Below are 23,332 nucleotides of genomic sequence, written 5' to 3' on the forward strand. Positions count from 1 at the left end.
TCTGTGGACATAGGAGCCTGACGAGACTTCCTGGGACAGGTAGTGACAAAATGTTTGAAATAATATCCAGGTTTAGTGGCTCTTGTTGGCTGGTCTAACTTTTTACACTGCTCAAGTTTTTAATTTGGTAAAACAAGTAATTAGCCATTTGTGTCAGGGTTAGAGTAACACAAACTCAGAGCAGCTTACATTAACTGTATCCACCTCTGGTTCCGAGTCAGACACAGGTTTGTTTTGGACGTGACGCACAGTGCCTGATCCCACAGACCTAAGTGTTGCATGTAAAATCTTACTCTGCAGTATGGTAGAGGCAACATAAAATGGGAAAACACTTAAAGCTGCATTTGGCAGACATGTCCAAAACTTACAAACAATCATTAATCTTTACCTTTTTTATTACATCTTTGTCTTTATTTGCTTGCATTGAATGTGTCTCTGTGAGTGGATAGAATTTGAGGGAAACCAAAGAGCTCAGTAGCAGAGCGGTTGAGATAAACAGATCAATATTGTGAGTTCAAACAGTTTCCAGCACTGACCTAAAAAACCTCCACACTTTCAAAGCCTTTCACATAGTGGACCTCAGTGCTTGTGTGAAAAGCGAAGTACGACTTGTGTGGTGAATATTTGACTAAGTGTAAAGGTGAAATGACAGAGCTTAAATCTAAGTTGTCAAATTTTTTAAACTCATCTTTACATCTTACACTGACTGTTGGACTTCTTACCGTTAAAGATCATTTAAAAAAAGAATTGTAATTCCTTGTTTAACTGCCTTTAATGTCGTTGAAATTCCATTTGACCTTTTTCATTGAAATCCATTGTAACTAACTGGGGTCCAAAAACACACAAAGATCAAAGAATCAGCAGAAAGATAACAACAGAAAGAGAGAGAGTTGTTATCTGTGTATGTGTTGTAAAGCGGTGGACTCTGCACTTTTTTATGGTCTCAAAGTTTGTGTGAGTAAATCCTCCACTATGAATATGAAGAAGTTGTTCAGATCATCATGGACACACAAACCCTGTTTCCACCCACAGGACACATTCCTAACACCCAAACTCTGCAGCTGACCCCCCCCCCCAAAAAAAAAATCTGTTTCTCATTACCACTTTTCGGCTCTGCTTTCTCTTTAAGGCCCGTTGTCTTTGTTTTTCTCTTCCCTGTCGTCTGGGATAACTCTGAGGTCGGGGGTGAGGCAACAAAACAGGAGTGAGCGTCCCCAACTGTTTATCGTCCTAGTGAATCCATTAAGTAAACAGCTCGGCCTTCCTCTCTGCTGCAGGGCATGAGGCAGATAAACATTGAGGAAAAAACTCAGCTGCCTGCAGGCAGAGAATCGAGCAGTAGTGACAGGAGTTAAAACATGAATAGTTTGTTTCAGATATGTGACTTAAAGCTACTTCCAACGTCCTTGCAGACCCACACGTGTCTTCTTTCTTTCATGTCACTCATCCAGACTCAATGCTGTCTCTGTGATGCCTTTCTTCCTCCTCCTCATTAGCAGAGACAGAATGAATATTCCAATTAGTGACTGTCACAACGCTGTGCCAAGAGCATCCTCACAGGCTGTCAGCTGGAAACATTGGATAAAGGATGTTGATGGCTGCAGTAATCAAACAACCATATTATACAGGTAGAACCGCTCAACACAATCATTTCCCAAGCAAGGCGTTCCAATTTTTTTCATGAGGAGGGGCAAGACAGCATCATATTTACTGACACAGAAATGCTAATTCAATGTAGAGACATGTTTTGTGATGAGTGCAACACTACCAACCTCATCTAAAACTTTTTTTTATTAACGGCAGAAAAAACCTATATATTTATTTCATTGTAAAAATGTGCAGAATTTAAAAAACTTTATGGCGGGGGATCCAGATCATTTAAAGATATCATTATATGATATATATATATATATATATATATAATATCAAAGTTTAGATTCGGTTTGAGCCGAATACTCAGATGAAACGAGTATCCGGTACGGATAATGTACTTTCCCGAGCACGAGTACCATCTGAGTAAAATGTGTCACTATACGTACTCGTGAAGAATGAAAATCCTCATTGGAAATCTGTGTTGACATCATTCCTTCAGAGGCCAGCCACATACAGAGCCTAGAACCAGTTCACTGCTGCTGGGCCAGCAGCGCCACACAACACAAACATGCTGTGTCACAGGCGCTCTGTCCACAGGATACTAACGTGTAACATGTTATATGATCTCATATTGTCAGTGTCCACTGGCCAAGCCGCGGTGCGTAAAGCTTAGACACACATGGAGGGACCCTAACCCCAAAAATATATAAATAATTAGTCAAATAAAATGTTGAGTATGAAAACCTGCATTTTACCTAATACTTCTAACCCTAACCCTAATACTGCATGTATGGTGTTCATTGATTCACTGAAGCTTCAAAAAACTTGTTCTGAATAGTTGTCTTACTCTTGTGATCGAAAACTTGATCTGAAGCTAAATTCTAATGCTGTTCTGTAAATAGTTTTCTAATAAAGCATGAATATAGCAACTTCTGATCAACCCATATCCATGTCAGGCTTTAAATACCAAATCCCACCCACTTCTGGTTTAAACCCCACCCCTTCCAACAGATGTGGATAATTTAGTTGGTTCAACAGATACAGATAAGGGTGTACTCGCTCATCCCTACTTTAGATTATTAATCATTACATTGTTTCTTCAGTGTATTAAGTGAATATGAAATGTTCTGGCCCTTGATGTACAGCTATTTTTTTGTGATTGGAGACAGAAGGAAACAGTAAATTAACTAAAAGTCTGTAAACAACAACTTTTTTTCTTGATCTTATAAGTTGTGAAATATACAGTTATACAGTACTCATACAGTACGGTGCTGCTGGTGATAGTTTTCACAAATATCAGTGATAAAAAGGGAAAAGTGCAGGATGTACTGGAGCCCGGCACATTCACCAGTTATATGACTGTTAGCGACACACCCAGTCTTGGCCTGAACCTGCCCTTTCAAATAAATATAGTTTCCCAATATTGAGTCAGTTCAAGAGACATTTCCCAACAAATGAGGCTCATAGTGTTGAGTTCCTCTTCATGTGCACAGACATTCAAGTTTCTCCTCTTTATGTTCCACATGTTGATAATTCATAACATTACCATCCCACATTTATTGTGTTGCATTGGGGTTTGTCATATAACTTGTAGTTAGAAGCACAACAATTATGGCCATTTACTAAAAAACACATCATACAGTGCTGTGATGACGGTGATGGTGATGGTGTTTGAAATGAACAAGCCCCTTGTGTGAATAATTAAAAAAATACAACATAAAACAATATAATATAATATAATATAATAAAATATGACATAATATTACAGAACATAATATAATATAGCTAAATATAATGTCATATAATTTAATATGGTATAAAAGCAAATATGAGAGAATTTCTCATCATAAGGAGAATTTCAGTGTTTCAGTCAGTCATGTTAATAATAAATACATTTATGCAATTGAAATTAAATTGTCTTTTGTCTTCGATTTGAATCTGACTTGATCTGCGCGTGCCCTTCACTCCTGCTGTGCGCATGCGCATCAGTAAGGTCCATCCTCACACAGGAGTTCACTGTGTGTGCGCGGTTCTCTGAACTGCGTGTTCACGTGGAGCCGCCGTCACGACCCAGAACCATTTACCCCGAACCGAGTCTTCACCGGAGGAAGCCGAACCGAGTCTTCACCGGAGGAAGCCGAACCGAGTCTTCACCGGAGCCAGCCGAACCCTGACGAGCCGGTGAGTGACTTGGTGAACGTCCTGGCGCGTGCTGCGTCAACACAGAGGCTCGCGCTCGATGATCAGTTTAATGAGCTCGCGCCTCCGTGATTAGCTTCATGTTCAGCTGCCGCTTCATTTAAATATTAATACACGTTCAGGTGAACGCATTCAGATACATGAAGGACTGACAGGGACCGAACGACCCGGTTTGATTCACCGTGATGCTCCCGGTCCGCAGCCCGTTACCCCGGGGATGGACACTGACACAACGGACACACAATAAATGATTCAGCTCCTCTTAGGACTCATATGTTCTCTGTTCTGGTCATTGTGTGTCCCCTTTGTGAACATTGTGTGTCCCTTTGTGATCATTGTGTATCTCATAGTGTTAATTTGTTTCTCATCCTGCTGTTGTCACTTTAGAGTTGTGCTGTTGGTGCCACTTTTGTTGTCTCTTGGTGAAGGGGGGTGTGATCATATACACAGTCTCATAAATAATTCCAGTTAAGTTGAATTAAGCTTAGTTGAGTCTGGTAAAGTTTAGTTAGATGCAGACTGCACCAGTCTTCGCCTCACCATTAGCATCTTCATTTGGAAAATTTGTGTACTTTTGTGTAGTGCTGTCATCCTTTAGGCAAATTTCATGTTTTTGTACAAATTTATAGATGTTTTTGCGTACGTGTGTTCATTATGTATCTATTTTTTTTGTCTCTGTCTTTGCTGCCAACATTTTTGATTTAATTGACTTTTCAACAAAAAACATTACATTTCACAACATGCAGTCTTTGGCCTAGGGCCTGAGTTATGTCCTGTCTTTTTGGGACCCTTGGGTTTGTGCCGACTCATTAATCCATCCATGGCAGTGAGGTCAAACCGGAATGGAGACAGAGGTGATCTTGAGCCAATCACTGTGATTTCCAGTTGGTGTAGTTGTGCATTTGACCGTGGTCTAATGTGTTATCCATTCTACACTGTGCTGAATGAGTTTCACATGCTGGCACTTTGAGGGCCAGTGCTCAATAGAAAGATCACACGACAGCCACATGTGCTACCTCCCATGCCCCCCCCTATCGTCCTAAATCAACCAGAGACTATTAGTACATGTGTGTGTTAACCCTAACCCTAACCCACCATCTTCTCTTAAAGTAAAACGTTTTCCTAGTTACGGAGGCCAGACAACTTAACACACATCTCTGCTCTCAGAATTTGCCTCATCAGGTTACAACTGCTGCTCAAAAATTAACAAGCCCTGACAATTAAGTCTTCACTTACCTCATTGTGCAAGATTTTTTTTTAAATCGAATATTTATTTATCTATTTATGTTTTTTCACTGACGAGAACATACCAGGAAAAGTTCCAAAAAGAAAAGCTGACTTGTTCCTTTCCTATTCTACTACTATTTGGCAGATATCCATAGAATAACGTGGGCAGTTGAGTGAACTGCCATGTGAGTCATGATTTTATGACTTCAGCTTTAAATCACATTTTTCCAAGTTTCAAAATTTTTCCATAAAGAGGTTGTTTATAGATGTTTGTCTAAATGAGGAGATTTCGCTGAGAAAACAAGCAAAGTTGTTTGAGCCTGAGATTCTGAGTAAGAGGCGGCCAATGAGAGGAGACACATCAGCCGTGTGTGTGTTGCCGTTCTTTTCTACTATGTGTTGTGTGTTCAAGGAAGTGTGGTACTGATTAGGACGGAGAGTAACAAATAGAACCAGATGTGGAACATGGAGGCCTCTTTCATTTACAGGCGTTTGAATCCCAAAGGAACATTTCACAATTTTTTAGGAAGACTTTTCTTTCTATTTTTTATTGGCAGAGAGGCTGCTGGGTAAATTGGGTTAACACTTGCAGTGGGCTAATGTTAGCGTGATGTTATCACTAGAGCTCAAACAATATATATATATATATGCATATTAGTATATGTAGATGTGGCAGTTTGCAATGTCACATTGTCTCCCACACACAAGCAGACACAACTGAAGCTTTTCAGCATCTTTATTTACACCACACACGCGTGTGCAAACATAAATCAAACATAAATCACTTCCTTCTCTCTCTCTCTCTCTCTGTCTCTCTCTCCCTCTCTCTCTCTCTCTCTCTCTCTCGCTCTCTCTCTCTGTCTTAACTGTGCACTGTCTGGAAAATACAATATCTGGACAAACAAACACAAAGAGAAAGAGACAGACAGGCAAGTCAGTAGAAACCGTAGACACTTGGCACTTCTGTGTGTTTTGTAAAAGTTGTCACATCTCAGCAGCTGAAATTGTTGTATAAAGTATTTCAGGTAACTCCAGCTCGTCCACACAGTTTGGTACAGAGAGGGTGTGTTGCTGTAGGATGAATAGCCTCATTGAGAACTCATTTGGGAGATGTCTACTTTACTGACACACACACACAGACACACACACACACACACACACACACACACAGACACAGCTTCTAAACTAAATACCATTTTTAGTAGACAAGCATTGATTTTATCAGCAGCAGCTTGATTAAGTTAAAGTTAGCTTCACGCTGTCTAAGTCAGGTAAAATATTTTTGGACAACCAGTCTAGCTCATGAGACACAGCCTCCCATCTGAACGTGTTCATCTTAGGCCCTGTACACAACTGGTATTAACTTAATTTGTGTTAGTTAGTGTTGTTTTGATCAACTTTACAAGTTTGTGTGTTTGTGTGTGTCGGCACGAGAGAGCGAAAGAGGGATAGAGAGACGAGTCAGGAGAGACTTAATGAATCTCATGCAGCTGTGAATGAATATTTTAATATGTTTAAATTATAGATCTTTATGTGTTGATCAGTGTTGATATTGTGTCGGTGGCTACAAACAAATCGATGAGAAGAAGATAAACATGTTTGATTCATAGTGAAGCTGCAGCGGCACAGAGACGTCAGCTGAGGAGGACGTCCTTCATCTGTGGCCCAGGATCGTTGCACTGTTAAAAGAATGTGGACACGTGGCCCAGACTCAGAATGTGATCCTGTGTGATCAGATCTATAACTGATCTGAATGCGTTCACACATGAACTCAGAGCTGAACATTGGTGATCGGATCACAAGAACCACATGGTAATATCAATAGGGCCTTAGTTGGTTAGTCAGAAAGATTACATAATGGTGGAACACCGCATTTCACTACATCAGTTAGAAGATTGTGTTGGTTGTTTAACAGACTCTGAAATGTCAGCATGTAAAAAAACAACATCAGATCAATAAATTATTCAAACTTTAATAAATATATATAAACCACAAACATGAAATAGTAATTCATAATTCGGTTTCATTTGAAAAAGAGTGACAATTAGATGTTAGAATAGAATGATGACAAACTGGTACTGGAAAAAGTATCATCACGTCATTAGAATCATGATTAATGGCTTCCCTGTCTACTCAGGCTTGCATTGCCTAACACAAGAGTTTTGCAATGTGTAGGTATCAAGAACTCAAAACTACAGTTGTTTTCATTTCCTTGAAGATTTGGTCTTAAAGGAACTGATGCAACATCAAAAAAAACAGAAAACCTCTCCGCAGATTTCATCATGGTGGTGCTTCAGAGTCTTCCTCCTTCTGAGCTTGAAACTGACCGAAGGCAGTGATGTGGGAACTGTCACTGATCACACATCAGTGACGCCACAGGACAAGTCACTACTATTTGTCAAGGCTAAACACCAAATTGTCTGATTCCTAAGATGTCATCAAACATTGAAATGTGATTGAGCTCTGATTTTGTACAGTTCATTAAATGTATTATGTATAACTTTAATTAAAATGAAAACACAAATACATAGAGAAACAGTGCAGCCCACTATATGAATGTGGGTGTGATTGGCTGAATGTAAAATTGTACTGTAAAGCACATTTGTGCAGTTTTTACTAAATCGATCCGACTCTAGTGTTTTGAGTTGCAGATGATACTATAGTATAACTATACAGTTTCTATTTTAAAGGCTTTTAATGGCAAATGGACCAAAACAGTAGCAGAGTTGATGTCAGAGAGCTGCTGGCTATAAATAACTTGGTCATGTGTGGCCTAAATGGAAAAGAGGACATTTAGCTTGATGCATTCAGTGAAGAACCTGTGACCATAGGCCTTTTCCACCAAAGATGTTCAGACATGTCAGATAAGGAAAATTGCAGAAGTGACCTTCTTAATAACATTAAACATTTAGGGTTAATCCCTGAGTCTTAGTATTGTGCGTCCTGTGTTTATTTATTTTTTGGACACTTGAAGCAAACTGAGTCTTTCTGGGTTTTTCTATCCCGGCAGGGCAAAATGCCTGATGTGAAAAATGTTGTTCCGACTGTATTTTCAGATCTGATATCAGGACTCGACTTACGACGTTTTCAGACATGACTTGGGGATGAAGTCCAGAGAATGTGGTTCAGATTCTGCTGACTTTCTGATGACTTTGTACTTGAGGGACATCTGGAAAAAGTGTGTAGATATCCGGAGGCCCTCACTCAGACAATTGTTTTCACATATGAACCTCCTCCAGAGTTCAGTGCAGTCTGGAAACAGCTTTTGAATGATACCTTGAGTAAATGCACACTTTTCAATAGGAAAATTATTAACTCTATGTGGACTGTACTTAGTGGTTTTGTTTTTCATTTCTCCAACTCATTTGTTTGCACAGAAACAATGGATCTAAACGTGGTAAATCCATAGCTGCAGTTTAGGCAGTCATTTAAAAAACCTTAGCAGTAGTCTTCACAACAAGTTCTTTCTTGGCCCAAGTCCCAACCTTCCACCAAGTTTAGTGGAAATGAGTTCAGCAGTTTCTTCATAGAAGATCGTTCCTTGCATTCTTTTCTGTGTCGGTCTTCTCCACCTCTTGACTCCTGTCCTCCCTCATTCCTTACACATCCCTCCTTTCTACATATTTTCATTTTACAGCCAGTGAAAATGCCAAGGCTGAGGATAGTATGTGTTTATCTCTAACATTGATCATCTGTGTTGATTTTAACCAGCTTCTGCTCTGTCCCCCCCACAGGTTTTTGAATTCTGATCCCAGTTCAGCTGGTTCAACCTTCTCTAATCCTCTGAACCTCAGCGGCCCACCGACAGTAACATTCGACTTCTTCATCTTCATCATCTTAGTCTTCGTTGTGAGCAGACATGCCCTCAGCGGCTGGTGGTCCTGTGGGATACACCCCCCCTGAAGGTGGCTGGGGCTGGGCGGTGGTGGTGGGAGCCTTCATCTCCATTGGCTTCTCCTATGCCTTCCCCAAGTCCATCACAGTGTTCTTCAAAGAGATAGAGGTCATCTTCGATGCCACACCAAGTCAGGTGTCCTGGATCTCGTCCATCATGCTGGCTGTCATGTATGCTGGAGGTGAGTAGCGTGTGTGAGTTTGAATTAGTTGATTGTGTAGTGTTCCAGAGAACCCTTGTGTCACTTCTTATTGTGGAGACAAGCAACAAAATCTTTGTGATAAAAAAAACATCCATCATTTTATTAAATGATGCAAAAAGCAGACACGTTTTTAAAATTTGGACGGAGAGGTTTTTGCTCTTCCGAGTAGCTGCTCACAAGAGGTGCAGACACTTCATGCTTTTCTACACAGCAACGGAAGTTTTGTCACTATGACCGAAGTTTGTCCATTAAATGTACCGTTGAGATGCCAGTAGGTGGCGCTAATCACCTCCACCAAGGAGGTTCTCTATTCATCTGCAATTGTTTGTTTGTTTGTTTGTTAGCAGTTTATGAAAAATCTACTCAAAAGATGTCCGGGGGGGGGGGGGGGGACATGACAAAAGAAAGAACTCATTATATTTTGGAATCGATCCAGATAAATGACCCAGAAGAAGCAGGTGCTCTCGGAGTGACCGTCCAGTTCCCTGTTTTCCATTAGGTACCAGAGTTGAAAAGGAGCCGAGCCACCATGTTCACCATGCTCACTATTCTTTTAGCCACTTTTTCTAGATGTTCAAGGTTGTTAAATGCAAACATAGTAAATCAGCTGTTATATTGGGGGCAAAGTTATATCTACCCCAGAGTTTAGCCAGTAGGTCGCTGAACTTATTGTGAATATTTTCATTGTAGGTGAACATCATATTTCTCTGAATCCACTGAGACGCACTCTGTTTAATGTGCTTTAGTTGAGGCTAATTGGGTTAGTTGAAGTGCTTTATTTATAGAAGTTGCCTTAACCCAACATGAGGGATTTAAAGTCTAAACTCAACCAGCTTGTTGGTGTTGTTGTTGTTGTTTTGCTGATAAGTAGCATTCCTCCTTGGTTCAGTTTCTTTCGAACATGGACTCTGTCATGCGTCTCAGCATGGTGGGATTCTATTCTCAGTTATATTTCTGCTAAATGTTTCTTCACAAAAGTGAACTCTCAGTGTAGAGAAATAAGAGATAAACAGTGTAATGTTGCAAGTATTTACACAGAGCAGTTTCTCACTGGCCACTCACAAAAGTTAGTTGATGCATGTTAACATTCCAGTTTCATTTAAAAGTAGTGAATATATGAGATCAACCCCCCCGCAGAGACATGGACTCAACCTGAGCTCTGACGTTGCCCTGTGGAATTTGACAGCAAGACATAAACAACAGATCTTTCACCTGCTGTAAGTTGTGAGGTGGAACCTCGGGATCAGACCAGTTGGTTCAGAGCGTCTCAAGGCACTGGTTTGTAGCTCGGCACTCCTCAGACAACTGGTGGTCAGTTCTTATCGCTTCTGACTGGGAAGCTTTTTGCTTCTCGTTTACAGCATTATTTATTAGTGTAGCTAATTTTAGATTAACTATTGATCAACATTAATTGTATTGCTTCATGGCTACAAGTACATATTTCTATTTTCTTAAATGATTAACACATTGTTGTTTTTTATACAATTTTCTTCAGCATATCCTGAAGGTTAAGGTTAACTCCTGAAAATGCTTGTTTGGTCCGATAAACAAAAACCTCAAAGGTTTTTCAAATTAAAGACAAAAAATGTGAGAGTTGATTATTTCTTCATGAAAAATGACTGAATCAGATGGTTCACTTTAATTTTGGGGTTCCAGATGGATTTGTCCTTCACTCCTCTTTGCAGAACTGTTTGAGCTCTGCCTAGTCACTGGACTGAAGAGACGTTTTCTCTGAAAACAGTCTAAATGTCTGAGGAGAGACGTCTACGCTTTTAGTAACTGATATTTGCAGATTCCCCGTCTGTTAAATTAGTATATTAAACGTGTCATGAGGAGCACATCTAAAGCTTCCCTATACAGACACAGTGTCATGAGACTTCTGGACTCACAAGAATGTGTTCATGATGCGATTCTGACACTAAAACAACCTCAGAGAACAACTTATTAGATCAGGCAGTGTTATGTGTTTATCAACATTTTACAACTAATGTAGTTTAACACTGTGTAGACTGAACTTCAGCTCGTTCTCAAGTGGGGCTTGGTTGTAGCGTCTCGTTGCCTTGAAGGAGAACTTGGAGAGTCTTGTTTGAATGATACTTGGTTTCTCAATGACGGTTTGTTGAGCTTGAACATCACCATCACATCCTTATTCACCCTTCACTGAAGCAAACCCGAAACAAACAGAAGCCTTGTTTCTCTCCTTTCACTCTCTCGCTCTTTTCCTCTGCTGCCCTTCATATCTCACAAGCTGCTTTCACACATGCACTGCACTCTGCAGATCCTCCGAGGTGTGTGTGTGAACCCAAATGTCAGAACCCTGCAGTTTCTGTGGACTTTCTCCAGCCGGCCTCCTAGTATAAAGTCTCCAGGAATTTAGGAGAACTCGATTTGTGAACACATAGGGGGATCCCCCACTGGATTCGTCAATATCGATAACCGATGTTCTCAAATTGTAGTTTTTAAGCATGTAACTTGAAAGCTGTCTCTGTATATGAACTGGAGTATTCCCGACATGTACTCATTTATTTCTCATGTTAAAGTACAGCCACGGAGCAGTTAAACCAAGCATCACTGGGCTAATGTCACAGGTTGGTCTGGATTCGTCCCCCGATCAGGATCCATGTAAAAAATTAATGAGTTCTTCTCTGAACCATAAAAAACCCTTCCACTGTTTCATGTTGTTTTCCAGTAGTTTCTGTTTACTGAACAACATGCAATCTGTTCCACTGTATACACTCACAGTGTACATATGCAACAGAGCAAATGTATCTACTGTGGGGTTAATAAATAATTATCTGATCTCGTCTTATCTTATCCATTTACAAATAAACAAACAAAATAGACCTGGGTGAAAACCCTTACCTCCATGGTGGCCTTAACAATCTGCAGATTCATTAAACATAAATAGTCACGGGAATGTTATTGGGCTCAAGAATATTTGTACCAAGTTACAGTCCATCAAATTGTTTTTTCACTAAAAACCACAGATGTGAACCTGAAGCGGCGAAGAGGAAAAACAAAGCCAGTGAGGTTTATTAGGCGACCATGTGTCTGAACAAATGCAAATAAACCTCAACCTTTCAAACTGATTTTCAACCAGACCTGAAACTTGGATGTATAAAAACAAAGAGTTTTTTCTCAGACTGAACCATTTTACTTTCCACTGCTGCAACGGTGGCCCGACCCTTTCTCTCTCTCGTCTCTGTGTCCGTTTGTCCGTGTCCTCAGCTCAAATCTTTGTATCTAAAAATGGAGTCTGTTCCCTCCAGTGCTTCGGTCATCCCCTTCAGAGCTGCGTGCCAGCCTGCACTTGTATTCAGTCGGCGTTAAGAAGAGGGAACTGCCGAGTGAGGAGCGGGGGGGGAGGAGTGAAGTTACATAACTAAAGCCAGATGTTGAAGTAGTTTCATTTGCTCCCATATATATATATAAACACGTTTTTTAATCCTGTCTCTCAATTCACTCTTTTCAAGCATTATACCTGCTTGTACTGTAGCATGAGGGAAGTGACTCACTGGTTACACAGGACCCTAACCCTAACACTTACTTTTACAGAAGTATTTTTTTACTGTGGATAACAGTGTGAAATAGGAAGAGGAAGAACAGGCAGTGATTTAAAAGATGTCACTGATTCCACAATCTAGATTAATGTATTAATATAAAAAAGCAAATTGTCCTAAGTACATTTATCAAAACCCTTTCATTTTGCAGCTTCTCCATTGTCCTGTGGTAAAAGGGATTTTACTCATGAAAAATTAATACTGTGTGTATCATCTTTTTCATAACACATTGTTTTTGTTCTTAAAACCATTTTCAGTTTTAGTTTTAAGAACGTTTCCCTTGGTCTCAGCTGGTGACAAACATTTAGCTTGTGTTTTGCTGTTTTTCCCAATTTGAAACGTTGCTCCTTCACTGTGAGCTAAACACTCATCAGCATCACGACTGTTTGTTGTCCTGGCTCCTAAACTCTGGAACGAGCTCTCCATCGACACCCGGACAAAAGAAACTCATCTCCCGCTGCAAACTAAAAACGTACCTCTTCCGACTACACCTAGAGTCAAATTTGAAACTAGCACTTTAGTAGCACTTAAATGTCACTTACTTATGGCACTTTGTAGTGTTGCTTTGTTTTGAAGAAATTGTACTTTTTAGATTCTTCTTGTTCTGGGTTTGTTCCCTCGGGGTTGATGCACTTATTGTGAGTCGCTTTGGATAAAAGCGTCAGCTAAATGAAAAATGTAAATGTAATGTGATTGAGTCACTTACTCATCTCCTCTGTGGAGTTAGCACTCACACACTGACACATGGACAGTGACGCAGAGATGAGAAGAGGTGAACAAGGCGGAAAAAAAGTGTCGACATAAAGTGTGAATTCAAGGTTTCAATGACTGATTCAAAATGATTTGTGCTGCTGCTTCAGGATCGAAGCAGAAGCAGCAGTTGGTTTGTATCGTGTCAGAGTCTGAAGAACAGAGGACGTCTCACCTTGTTAAAGACAATGAGACAAAGTGGGACCTGAGAATAGGAGACTATACAAATACGATTTGATTGATTGATTGATTTGAAATCAAAACTTGTGCACATCGGTGCAAACAACTTAAAAAGTTAGTCAGGAGCCCTGACTATAAATTGTCCATCCTGCAGAAGCCCAAAAATCATATATCTCTAGGAAATGGATGTTCCTCTCTTAACTAGGGAAGTAGGCATGTTTGCTTATTAGCACGTTTATTATTACTATTAAAACAAATATATTGTTATTATATATATATATATATATATATATATATATATATAATAACAATATTGAAATCTAACTTCTTTGATGAACTCAGCCCTGGATGTTTTACATTCAGCTGCTAACTGTTTGTAGCCTCGAGAGATGAGGACTGTTGAGATCATTTCCACTACACACCCCCACATTCCTGTTCTGCTGCTCAGAGGTTCCTCATGAAACATCTCTACTGCAAAGCAAAGCAGAGGCTGTGATACAGAATCGAACAAACACAGATGACGGCCATGGTTCAACATCTGTTTTGTGTATCTTCATGAGGGGAGTCAGACCTTTGTGTTACAGGGACCTAACTTAAATATAATAGTGGAGATTCAGCAGAGGAAGATTTACCATTGTCTGTGTCGGGTAAGAAGTCCTGAAAAAGATCTTTAAGAGGTTTATACAATTTAATTGGCTAGTCGTTTCCTAATTCACCTAATCCTAATCTGGAATTACAAACACCAACATGCTCCTTTTGTGTGTTATTGTGTGTCTATGTGTAGCACAGTGCGGCCACTGACTGTCAGTGTCTCAGTGAAATGTGTGATCTCTGAGACTTCTGATCTTTGTGTGAAGGTGAAAAGAGCGTGTGCGTGTGTGTGTGTGTGTGTGTAATCAATCAATCACTTCTTCATTTTACAGCCCATCTTCCCAGTTTGTCTCATATTCCCAGTTTGTCCCATCGATGTTAACAAGGATCAACTTCTTCTGTTCTTAACTCAACAACAGTCAAATATAAATGTAGTGATCAGTGAATGAAGCTCAGTCCCATGTGAGGATCCTCTCCCAGGACACACACATGCTGATGGAACTGAACACAACAACACAACAACACAACAACAGGATTCACTACATGAGAAGAACCAGTTTGTAACTTCATGTTTAAAGTGCTTATACATAAAGTCTGATGGAAATGAAGGAGCAGATGAACTGAGGAGCTCCTGATGGTAGAAGATATTAGGAGACATGTTGTGTATCAAGAAGTCTTGTTGTGATCATCGTCCAACATCAGCTCTGCTTCATCTGTTTACCAACAAAACATCAATAAAATGATGTACTAAAAGTATTGCTGCTAAAATTGGACAAAGGAGTAGTTTGTCACCACAGGTTTCACTCCTGACATGCTCTCCTCCTTCTTCAGACAGAAGGTAAATGATGGAGGGAGGAGGGAATAATGTGTTTGTATAATATCTGCGAGGACACTACTCATTGAGCTCGTTGTGTTTAAACACGCAGCACTGCTGATTTTTTTCATGTGAATGTTGAGTGGATGGGTTTTCTTTGCCGACCTTGTAGGTTCCCTGTTGTTCACATTGAAGCTGCTAAAAGAATCGCAGAGTGGTGCGTTCAGTGTCTCCTGCAGAGAAACCCTCCACCCTGAGTAGGCCAGCATAACACAAAAACAAGGTGTGAGGCTTCAGGGATTAGTGCATCCAGAGGGCCCCCTGGTGTTTATGGTCAGCGACCAAGTGTCAAGGACAAAGGCATAACAGTCGGAGCGAAGCATGATTCAATTCAATTCAACTTTGTTTGTATTGTGCAAAATCATAATGTTCATTATCTCAGGGCACCTAACATAGAAAGTCAAGACCTTGAAACTGTAATGTTCTTTTTTGTCGAATAACTAACTAGAATAGAATTTAATCGTTTTATTGTCGTTGCACAGTGTAGCACAAACTAATAAATTGTTCCACACAAGAGGAACAATCATCTCTCCCACAGACACACTGTAAAGATTGTGCAGCCTGTACTTTGTATTCACAACCAGCCGAGCAGCGGCCGCCTGGTTTCATGTGAAAGCCCATTCATTCTGACACTGACATGCAAACTGAGACACGTGGCCTTCCTCCTCTCCCTCCTCCTCCTCTCTTCTCTCTACTGTTCATTTTATACATAAATGTCATTTGTGTACTTATTGGGACGACTGTATAAGAAAACTCTTAATTTGCTTATATGTATTTACATATACTGATAATTTTGTAAAATATCCATCAGTATTTTCAAACCCAAATTCTGCATCCTCCCAAAAAGTCTCAATGTTTACTGTTTGATTTACCGGTCATTTACTAATTGATAATTAATAATAAAATAATTTAAATTTAATAACCTTCCACCAGCACAACACTGCTGTGGTCTTAACTACGTATTCACACACTTTTACCCTCATTGTTGTGTGTCGTGTATCGTGTGTATGCAACTTTTGCAGTAACAAGCTGCTCTGTTGCATGTCCTGCCCCCCTCACCCATACCTCACCTTTCCTCCCCCTCCCTTCCTCTGTCTGCTGTTACACAATCACTCATTGTCCCGCTCTTACTTTGACCGTAATAGCACCATCTGCTGGTGAACAGTTAAAATGGCGACCTGATGTAACAAGAATGTATTTCAGAATCAGAATGAGAATTATTTTTTTGCCAAGTATATTTGCACATACAGGAAATTGCCTTGGTGTCGTTCGTTGGTGCACTGAACATAAAACAACAATATAAAAACAACAATATAAAAGCAACAATTTAAAAACAATAAAACAACAATATGGAACAAAATATATACAGTACCAGAGTTATGGGCACGTGCGGTGCTAAGGTGCAGAGATTGGTGATAGTGCCAATAATATATCTAGTATAAATTATGTGCAGGGGGGGCAGAGTCAGTGTGATGCAGGGGGCTTGTTTGTGAGCCCCACTGCCATGGGGAAAAACTGTTCAGGTGTGACGCGAGGTTTTAGTCCTGAAGGCCCGGAACCTTTTTCCGGACGGGAGTCTCTGGAACAGGTTGTGACCGGGATGAGAAGGATCAGCAATGATCTTGCCTGCTCTCCTACTGGTCCTGGAGTGGAACAGGTCTAGGAGAGCCGGAAGGTTACAGCCGATGACCTTCTCAGCTGACCGGATGATCCGCTGCAGTCTGCCCTTGTCCTTGGCAGTGGAGGCAGTAAACCAGACGGTGATGGATGAGGTGAGGATGGACTCAATGATGGCTGTGTAGAACTCAACCATCACTTTCCGCAGCATGTTGAATTTCCTCAGTTGCTGCAGGAAGAACATCCTCTTCTGGGCCTTCTTGATGATGGAGGTGATGTTCTCCGTCCACCTTCGGTCCTGTGCGATGATCGTCCCCAGGAATCTGAAAGACTCCACTGGTTTAACTGGGGAATCACACATGGTGACAGGGACGGTTTGAGCTGGGCTCCTCCTGAAGTCTGCTACCATCTCTACAGTTTTTAAAGCGTTCAGCTCCAGGTGGTTCTGGCTGCACCAGGAAGCCAGGCTGTTTACTTCCTCTCTGTAGGCGGCCTCGTCCCCATTGGAGATGAGTCCAATTAGGGTTGTGTCGTCAGCAAACTTCAGGAGTTTGACAGAGGGATGGCTGGAGGTGCAGTTGTTGGTGTAGAGGGAGAAGAGAAGAGGAGAGAGCACACAACCTTGTGGGGCTCCAGTGCTGATGGTCCGGGTCTCAGAGACAAGCTTCCCCAGCCTCACGCGCTGCTTCCTGTCGGTCAGGAAGTTAGTGCTCCACCTGCAGGTGGGCTCAGGCACGCTCAGCTGTGTCAGCTTGTCCTGGAGAAGAGCTGGGGGGATGGTGTTGAATGCGGAGCTGAAGTCCACAAACAGGATCCTGGCGTCGGTGCGAGGGGGAGTCGAGGTGCTGGAGGATGAAGTGGAGTCCCATGTTGACTGCGTCGTCTACGGACCTGTTTGCTCTGTAGGCAAACTGCAGCGGGTCGAGGAGGTGGTTGGTTATGGTCTTGAAGTGGGTCAGCACGAGGCGCTCAAAGGTCTTCATCACTACGGAGGTCAGGGCGACTGGGCTGTAGTCATTAAGGCCTGTGATCCTCTGCTTCTTGGGAACGGGGATGATGGTGGATGTTTTGAGGCAGGCGGGTACAACACATTCAGCCAGTGAGGTGTTGAAGATGTCCCTGAACACTGGAGACAGCTGATCTGCACAGTGCCTCAGTGTGGAGGGGGAGGCAGCGTCTGGTCCAGCTGCCTTACGGGGGTTCAGTTTCTTCAGGAGCTTGTTTACATCTCTTTCCTGAATTGAGAGAGGTGTGATGGGGGATGGGGCAGTCTGGGGCCATTTTGTGGGGGGGGCTAGTGTCTTTGTCCAGGCTGGGAAGAAGAGGTGTGATAGCTGTGGGGGGGGGGGGGGGTCCGTTACACGTGGACGGACGGATGGATCGGACGGACTCTTTTTCATTTATGGTTCTACGAGCGGTTTGTGCTGAAAAACAATTCACCGCCAGAACAGTAGTTGGCGCAACGGAAGAGAGCTTAGAGAAGCCTACCTCATACATATATATATATATATATATATATATATATATATATATATATATTTTTGTGTGTGACATTTTAATCTTAGATTACCTGCTGATATTTGTATTATCTCCACTAATGAGACTCTGATCTCACCCGTGTCTGTCTGTCCATTCATTTGTTTACTTTTTAGCAAACTTACACATAAACTACTAATCAGATTTCCAGTCAAGTTGGTAAAATATATATTTTTTTATTTAGCTGCAGGTCCAGGAATTTGTATTTATCTTTCCGTAACATTGAGAGATATGTCTTCATATTTTCACTGATTTATCAAAGAATAATTCATGTTTGAAATCAATCAGATCAGGGGCCTGTACTTAGAAGAGTTTCACATACCCAGAATATCTTTCAGTCATTTAGCTGAACTTCACCTGACACACTCAGTCAGTCTAGGCGGTCTAACCCTGACCCGTTAAACTTAAAGTCAAGTTTTCCCACTCTAGATATGAACGCAAGTACATAAAAGGGACAGGGTTTACTGCTTTTGACCAATCACAGACATGTATTCAAAGTATTATAGTATTATATTAAACAAAATAATAGTCAATCAATAAAATGTTATTAGTAGAGCCCATATTCGAAAATCACAGTTTGTCTCATCGTCTTTAACAAGGTGAGACGTCCTCTGTTCTTCAACAAGAGTCAAACTACTGAAACCTTTAACAGGTGGAGAAGGTAGAGACCTCAGAGACACATGTGAGGACACGTCTCCAGGACGGACACTAGTCCAACAGATGTCCCGTGAAACAGAGGACATCAGAGAGATAAAGGTTTTAGCAGCATTGATAAGAATAAACATTTTGAAACATAACTGGGGGTCAATGAATTGATAGATTGATTGATACTTGAAATATCAAGTATCAAATAAGATATTTTTGCACCTCAAACTGAAGATATTGATTATTCATCTAATTGTTTCAGCTCTTTGTATAAAGAAGCAAAGATATTTCTGTAAACTGAGTATTTGTTCTACACAAAAATTGCTCTTTTGATTGGTACATTTTCATTCATTTTAAAGCATAATGCTCAAATTGCCTTGTCATTGCATCCCAATTGACAGGATTTGTTGTGGTGTTTTATATTATTGTAAATTACCTTGTAAATGTGTTTTGGGAGGTGCTACATAATTAAGGTTTATTATTTTTAATTTCATTTAATCATTTGAGATCAAACTGAAAATCTTATTTGGCTTTTGATTGGGTGAAACAAGATGAATTTATTACAGCAGCATTTTTCACTGTTGTGTTTATGTTGCAGTAAAGTTCAACACTGGTCTAACTCGACCTTTCAGCCTCTGATCCCTCTCTTCATTCTTCTTCTTCAGGCCCAATCAGCAGCATCCTTGTGAACAAATTCGGCAGTCGACCAATCATCATAGCCGGTGGTTGTCTGTCAGGGTCGGGACTGGTCGCAGCCTCTTTCTGCAACACGGTGGAGCAGCTGTACTTCTTCATAGGAGTCGTGGGAGGTCAGTATTTCACCAGAACCTGACAGAAATGTAATATTTGAATATATAAATATAAAATATAATAAAAACGTTTTTGAAATAATAAGATAACACCACCCTGTTTTTGAACTTGTTCCACTTATCATTATGACATTTAGTGGCTGCAGTAAAATAATTTCAATAAAACATTGTAATAATAAAAATATGAATGAAAATATAAATACTATACACAATAAGTAGAAATAATACTTTATACAGAAGGCGATACAAAAAAGGACCATATAGATGTCGGGATCAAGGTTGTATTATGTGAGATTTATCCATTATTTTATAATTCATAGAATGTGCAGCAGTTCTCTCCTGAGACAGTTTTCAGTGTCTTACTGGAGGAGCTGTGTTCCGGGTTAGGGGGAGGAGCCCTCCGGTAACGAGACCCTAACCCTCCTGAGAGAGAGAGAGGAAGCGAGGGGTCGTCCATCATGGCTTTTAGTTTTTCTTTCTCTTCAGTCACGGCCTCCACACAGTCCAGTTCCACCTCAGAGCCAACCTTCCTCTCCAGCTTGTTCGGTTTGTTTAGGGCCTCAAGTTGAAATTTCACTCAGTAGGTCGGAGGAACCCCCCCCCCCCCCCACAACTTAGAAATCTAAGATTGTGGCCCTGCCTATCAAAACAATCGGGAAAGTTGTAGTTTTTACTGTTTATTAGCTTTTCTGTGAATAAATTTGTCGTACACATAATACTGTCCAATTACAGTCTGTGGACATGTGACTCCGCTGTTAGTGTAGTGTAAGGTTGTGTAGGGTTAGTGTAGTGTAAGGTTGTGTAGGGTTAGTGTAGTGAAATGCTGCGTAAAGAGTGGAGGAGCCGAATCTCATGTTGACCAGCGGTGGAATGCACCTTGATGCTGCCAGGGGGCGACACATGATACAGTAGAGACTAACCAACACAAGTCTAAACTGAATGAACTCAAATGCGTGTGGAGATCACTGACCACCGTTATACACCGACTGTTGTAGTCCGATTTTTTTATAGAAACCTTTATTTGGTCAATTTTAAAGCACAAATATTGAGGCTTGTGAAGTAGCACACCTCTATAGTCACACTGTGGTGAAAAATACAAAATTCCTTGACAAAAGAAATAACTTTGAATGAGGAGAAAAAAAAAAAACCAACAAATATATGAAACTTGACCTAAACGAATAAACATAAATGCAGCTTTTCTGCACTGTTTAATCCGTGAGATACCCTTACTCTAAAGTTTACACATACTGACAAGATGAGATAAAACTTTATTGATCCACAGACCTGGTTAGGGTTAGGGTTGTTACAGGCAGGTCAGAATGAGGTAGACAAGAGAATGAAGGAATTATAATTTAAATAAAATAAAAAAATGCTAAGTATGTCTAAGTCTGTGAAAGGTGTTATCGGCCAACTGATAAATCGGTTTGTGTCTCTTAAGGCCTGTCGACCATTTCTGCAATAAAGATGTCCGCAAACAATCTCTACTCATTTAAGAATTTATTTCATATTCAGCAGAAAACTTTTATCAGCCATAAAGCAACAACATTTAGGGTTAAGGCATGAAAACTCGGAAATCTACTTCATAGCAACAAGAACTTGCAAGAACTCATATTTGAGATATTTGTCTTTTCCTTTTTTAAACTCTTAACATATTTGCTCTTCCTCCTCCAGGTTTGGGACTTGCCTTCAACCTGAATCCAGCCCTCACTATGATTGGAACATACTTCTACAAGCGCCGGCCCATCGCCAACGGCATTGCTATGGCAGGCAGCCCGGTGTTTCTGTCCACCCTGGCTCCTCTCAACACCTGGCTCTACGATCAGTTTGGATGGAGAGGCAGCTTCCTGATCCTGGGCGGACTTTTACTCAACTGCTGTGTGGCCGGCTCCCTCATGCGCCCCCTCAGACCCAACCCTCAGCCCGCGGAGCTCGAATCAGCAGCCGGCGAGGCCAAGGCACCGGAGTCGGTACAGCCGCAGCAGAAGAAGACAATCCTGAAAACCATCAACTCCTTCATTGACCTGACGCTGTTCAAACACCGCGGGTTTCTGTTGTACCTGATGGGAAACGTTGTTATGTTCTTCGGTCTCTTTGCTCCGCTCGTCTTCCTCTCTAATTACGCCAAGAGTAAAGACATCAGCAAGGAAAAGGCCGCCTTCCTTCTGTCGGTGCTGGCCTTTGTAGACATGTTTGCCCGACCCTCCATGGGCCTGCTGGCTAACACCAAGTGGATCCGGCCGAGGGTGCAGTATTTCTTTGCAGGTGCTGTCCTTTACAACGGGGTTTGTCACGTGCTGGCGCCACTGTCGGTGGACTACACTGGATTTGTGGTGTACGCCATCTTCTTTGGTTTTGCGTTTGGCTGGCTGAGTGCAGTGTTGTTTGAGACTCTGATGGACCTGGTGGGGGCTGAGAGGTTTTCTTCAGCTGTGGGTCTTGTCACTATAGTGGAGTGTGGACCGGTGCTGCTTGGCCCGCCGCTCACAGGTAAGATACCCAGCATGCATTTGGGCTGTCCGTAGGGTGAAAGCATGCATTCACGCTCCATTCCGTATTACCGTGCCTCATTTCCTCCCACCTCACTCACTGTACACGGTAAGGATTGTAGCAGCCAGTGTAGGGTCACGCCACGTCTCCCGTCTGAGAGTTCATTCTTATTTTTCACAGGCACACTCAATCTCATTCAATTATCCAAACACAAGTCCAGACCACAACCCGGCATGATCTGAACCAACAGTACGTTGCTTCAGTCAATGGCGCATAGTGAAGAGGAGAGGCCGAGGAGTAGAGTCTGCGTCTGGTCGGGAGGAGACGCTTCGTAACAGAAGTCAGGAAATAATCCACCAACACTAATCAGAAGTTTGCTCTAGAGTTTATGTGACACGTATTTAGACACATTGAACACATGCTACTCACAACATCAGATGTAACGTGCACGGCCAGGACATCAATGTTAAAGTGACCAGAATGATCCAGATTCATGATCCGACAGCATCAATTAATAACTGAATAAATGTGACAGAGACACACACATCTGCAGACATGTGACAAGTTCCTACATGAAGATTATGATGCAACACAGTTTTTAACTTCATTGTTACAGAAAAAGCGATGCTCAGAACACAAAAATATGAATTTAGCAATGGGAAAAAAACATAACCGATTTAAAAGTTTGATATAATTGTGATATGGATTTAAATTCATATCGCCCAGCCCTAGTTGTCAGGTCGTAATTGTTTGGTTTTTACACTTCCACTAGTTTAGGGTTTCTGTGAACTTTAAAAAAGTCTAAAATGTATATATTTACATATTAATATAATTATCACATTACATCCTTTTCACTGTGAAATCTATTTATTTTTTAAGTAAATACATTTTGGCAGCATATGTAGTTTGTAATGTAACTAAATAGAACTCATATGAACTGATAACTGATGGTCTAAAAACACTCAATCAGAACTGATCTCAGTTCAGTGTGTAAAGACTTGTCAGCTCTTATATAGTAAGAGCTCTAATGAAGTGTCAGTGATTCTGACTCTGATGTTCCCTCGTATCAAACATCTTGAATTACATCATTTTGATCTTACTTGTTGAAAGCTGCAGAAACTCTGTAGAATTAATTCAAAAATAAGGTCTGTGATGAAAAAATTACTT

The 23,332-nt window shown here is 41.0% G+C and overlaps 1 protein-coding gene across 1 annotated transcript in view; it reads left to right on the forward strand.

Annotated features, from left to right (window-relative positions):
* LOC128442361 (monocarboxylate transporter 1) overlaps window positions 1–23,332 on the forward strand; it is a 25,978-nt gene continuing 2,646 nt past the window's right edge. The window contains exons 1-5 of the mRNA XM_053424791.1: window positions 1–39; window positions 3,587–3,774; window positions 8,754–9,095; window positions 19,535–19,678; window positions 21,350–22,165. Coding sequence (XP_053280766.1) covers window positions 8,879–9,095; window positions 19,535–19,678; window positions 21,350–22,165 — 1,177 coding nt within the window. The 5' untranslated portion in view covers window positions 1–39; window positions 3,587–3,774; window positions 8,754–8,878. The remainder of the gene's footprint in view (window positions 40–3,586; window positions 3,775–8,753; window positions 9,096–19,534; window positions 19,679–21,349; window positions 22,166–23,332) is intronic.

The sequence above is a fragment of the Pleuronectes platessa genome, chromosome 6, assembly GCF_947347685.1.
Source record: "Pleuronectes platessa chromosome 6, fPlePla1.1, whole genome shotgun sequence".
In the NCBI taxonomy this organism is placed as follows: Eukaryota; Metazoa; Chordata; class Actinopteri; order Pleuronectiformes; family Pleuronectidae; genus Pleuronectes; species Pleuronectes platessa.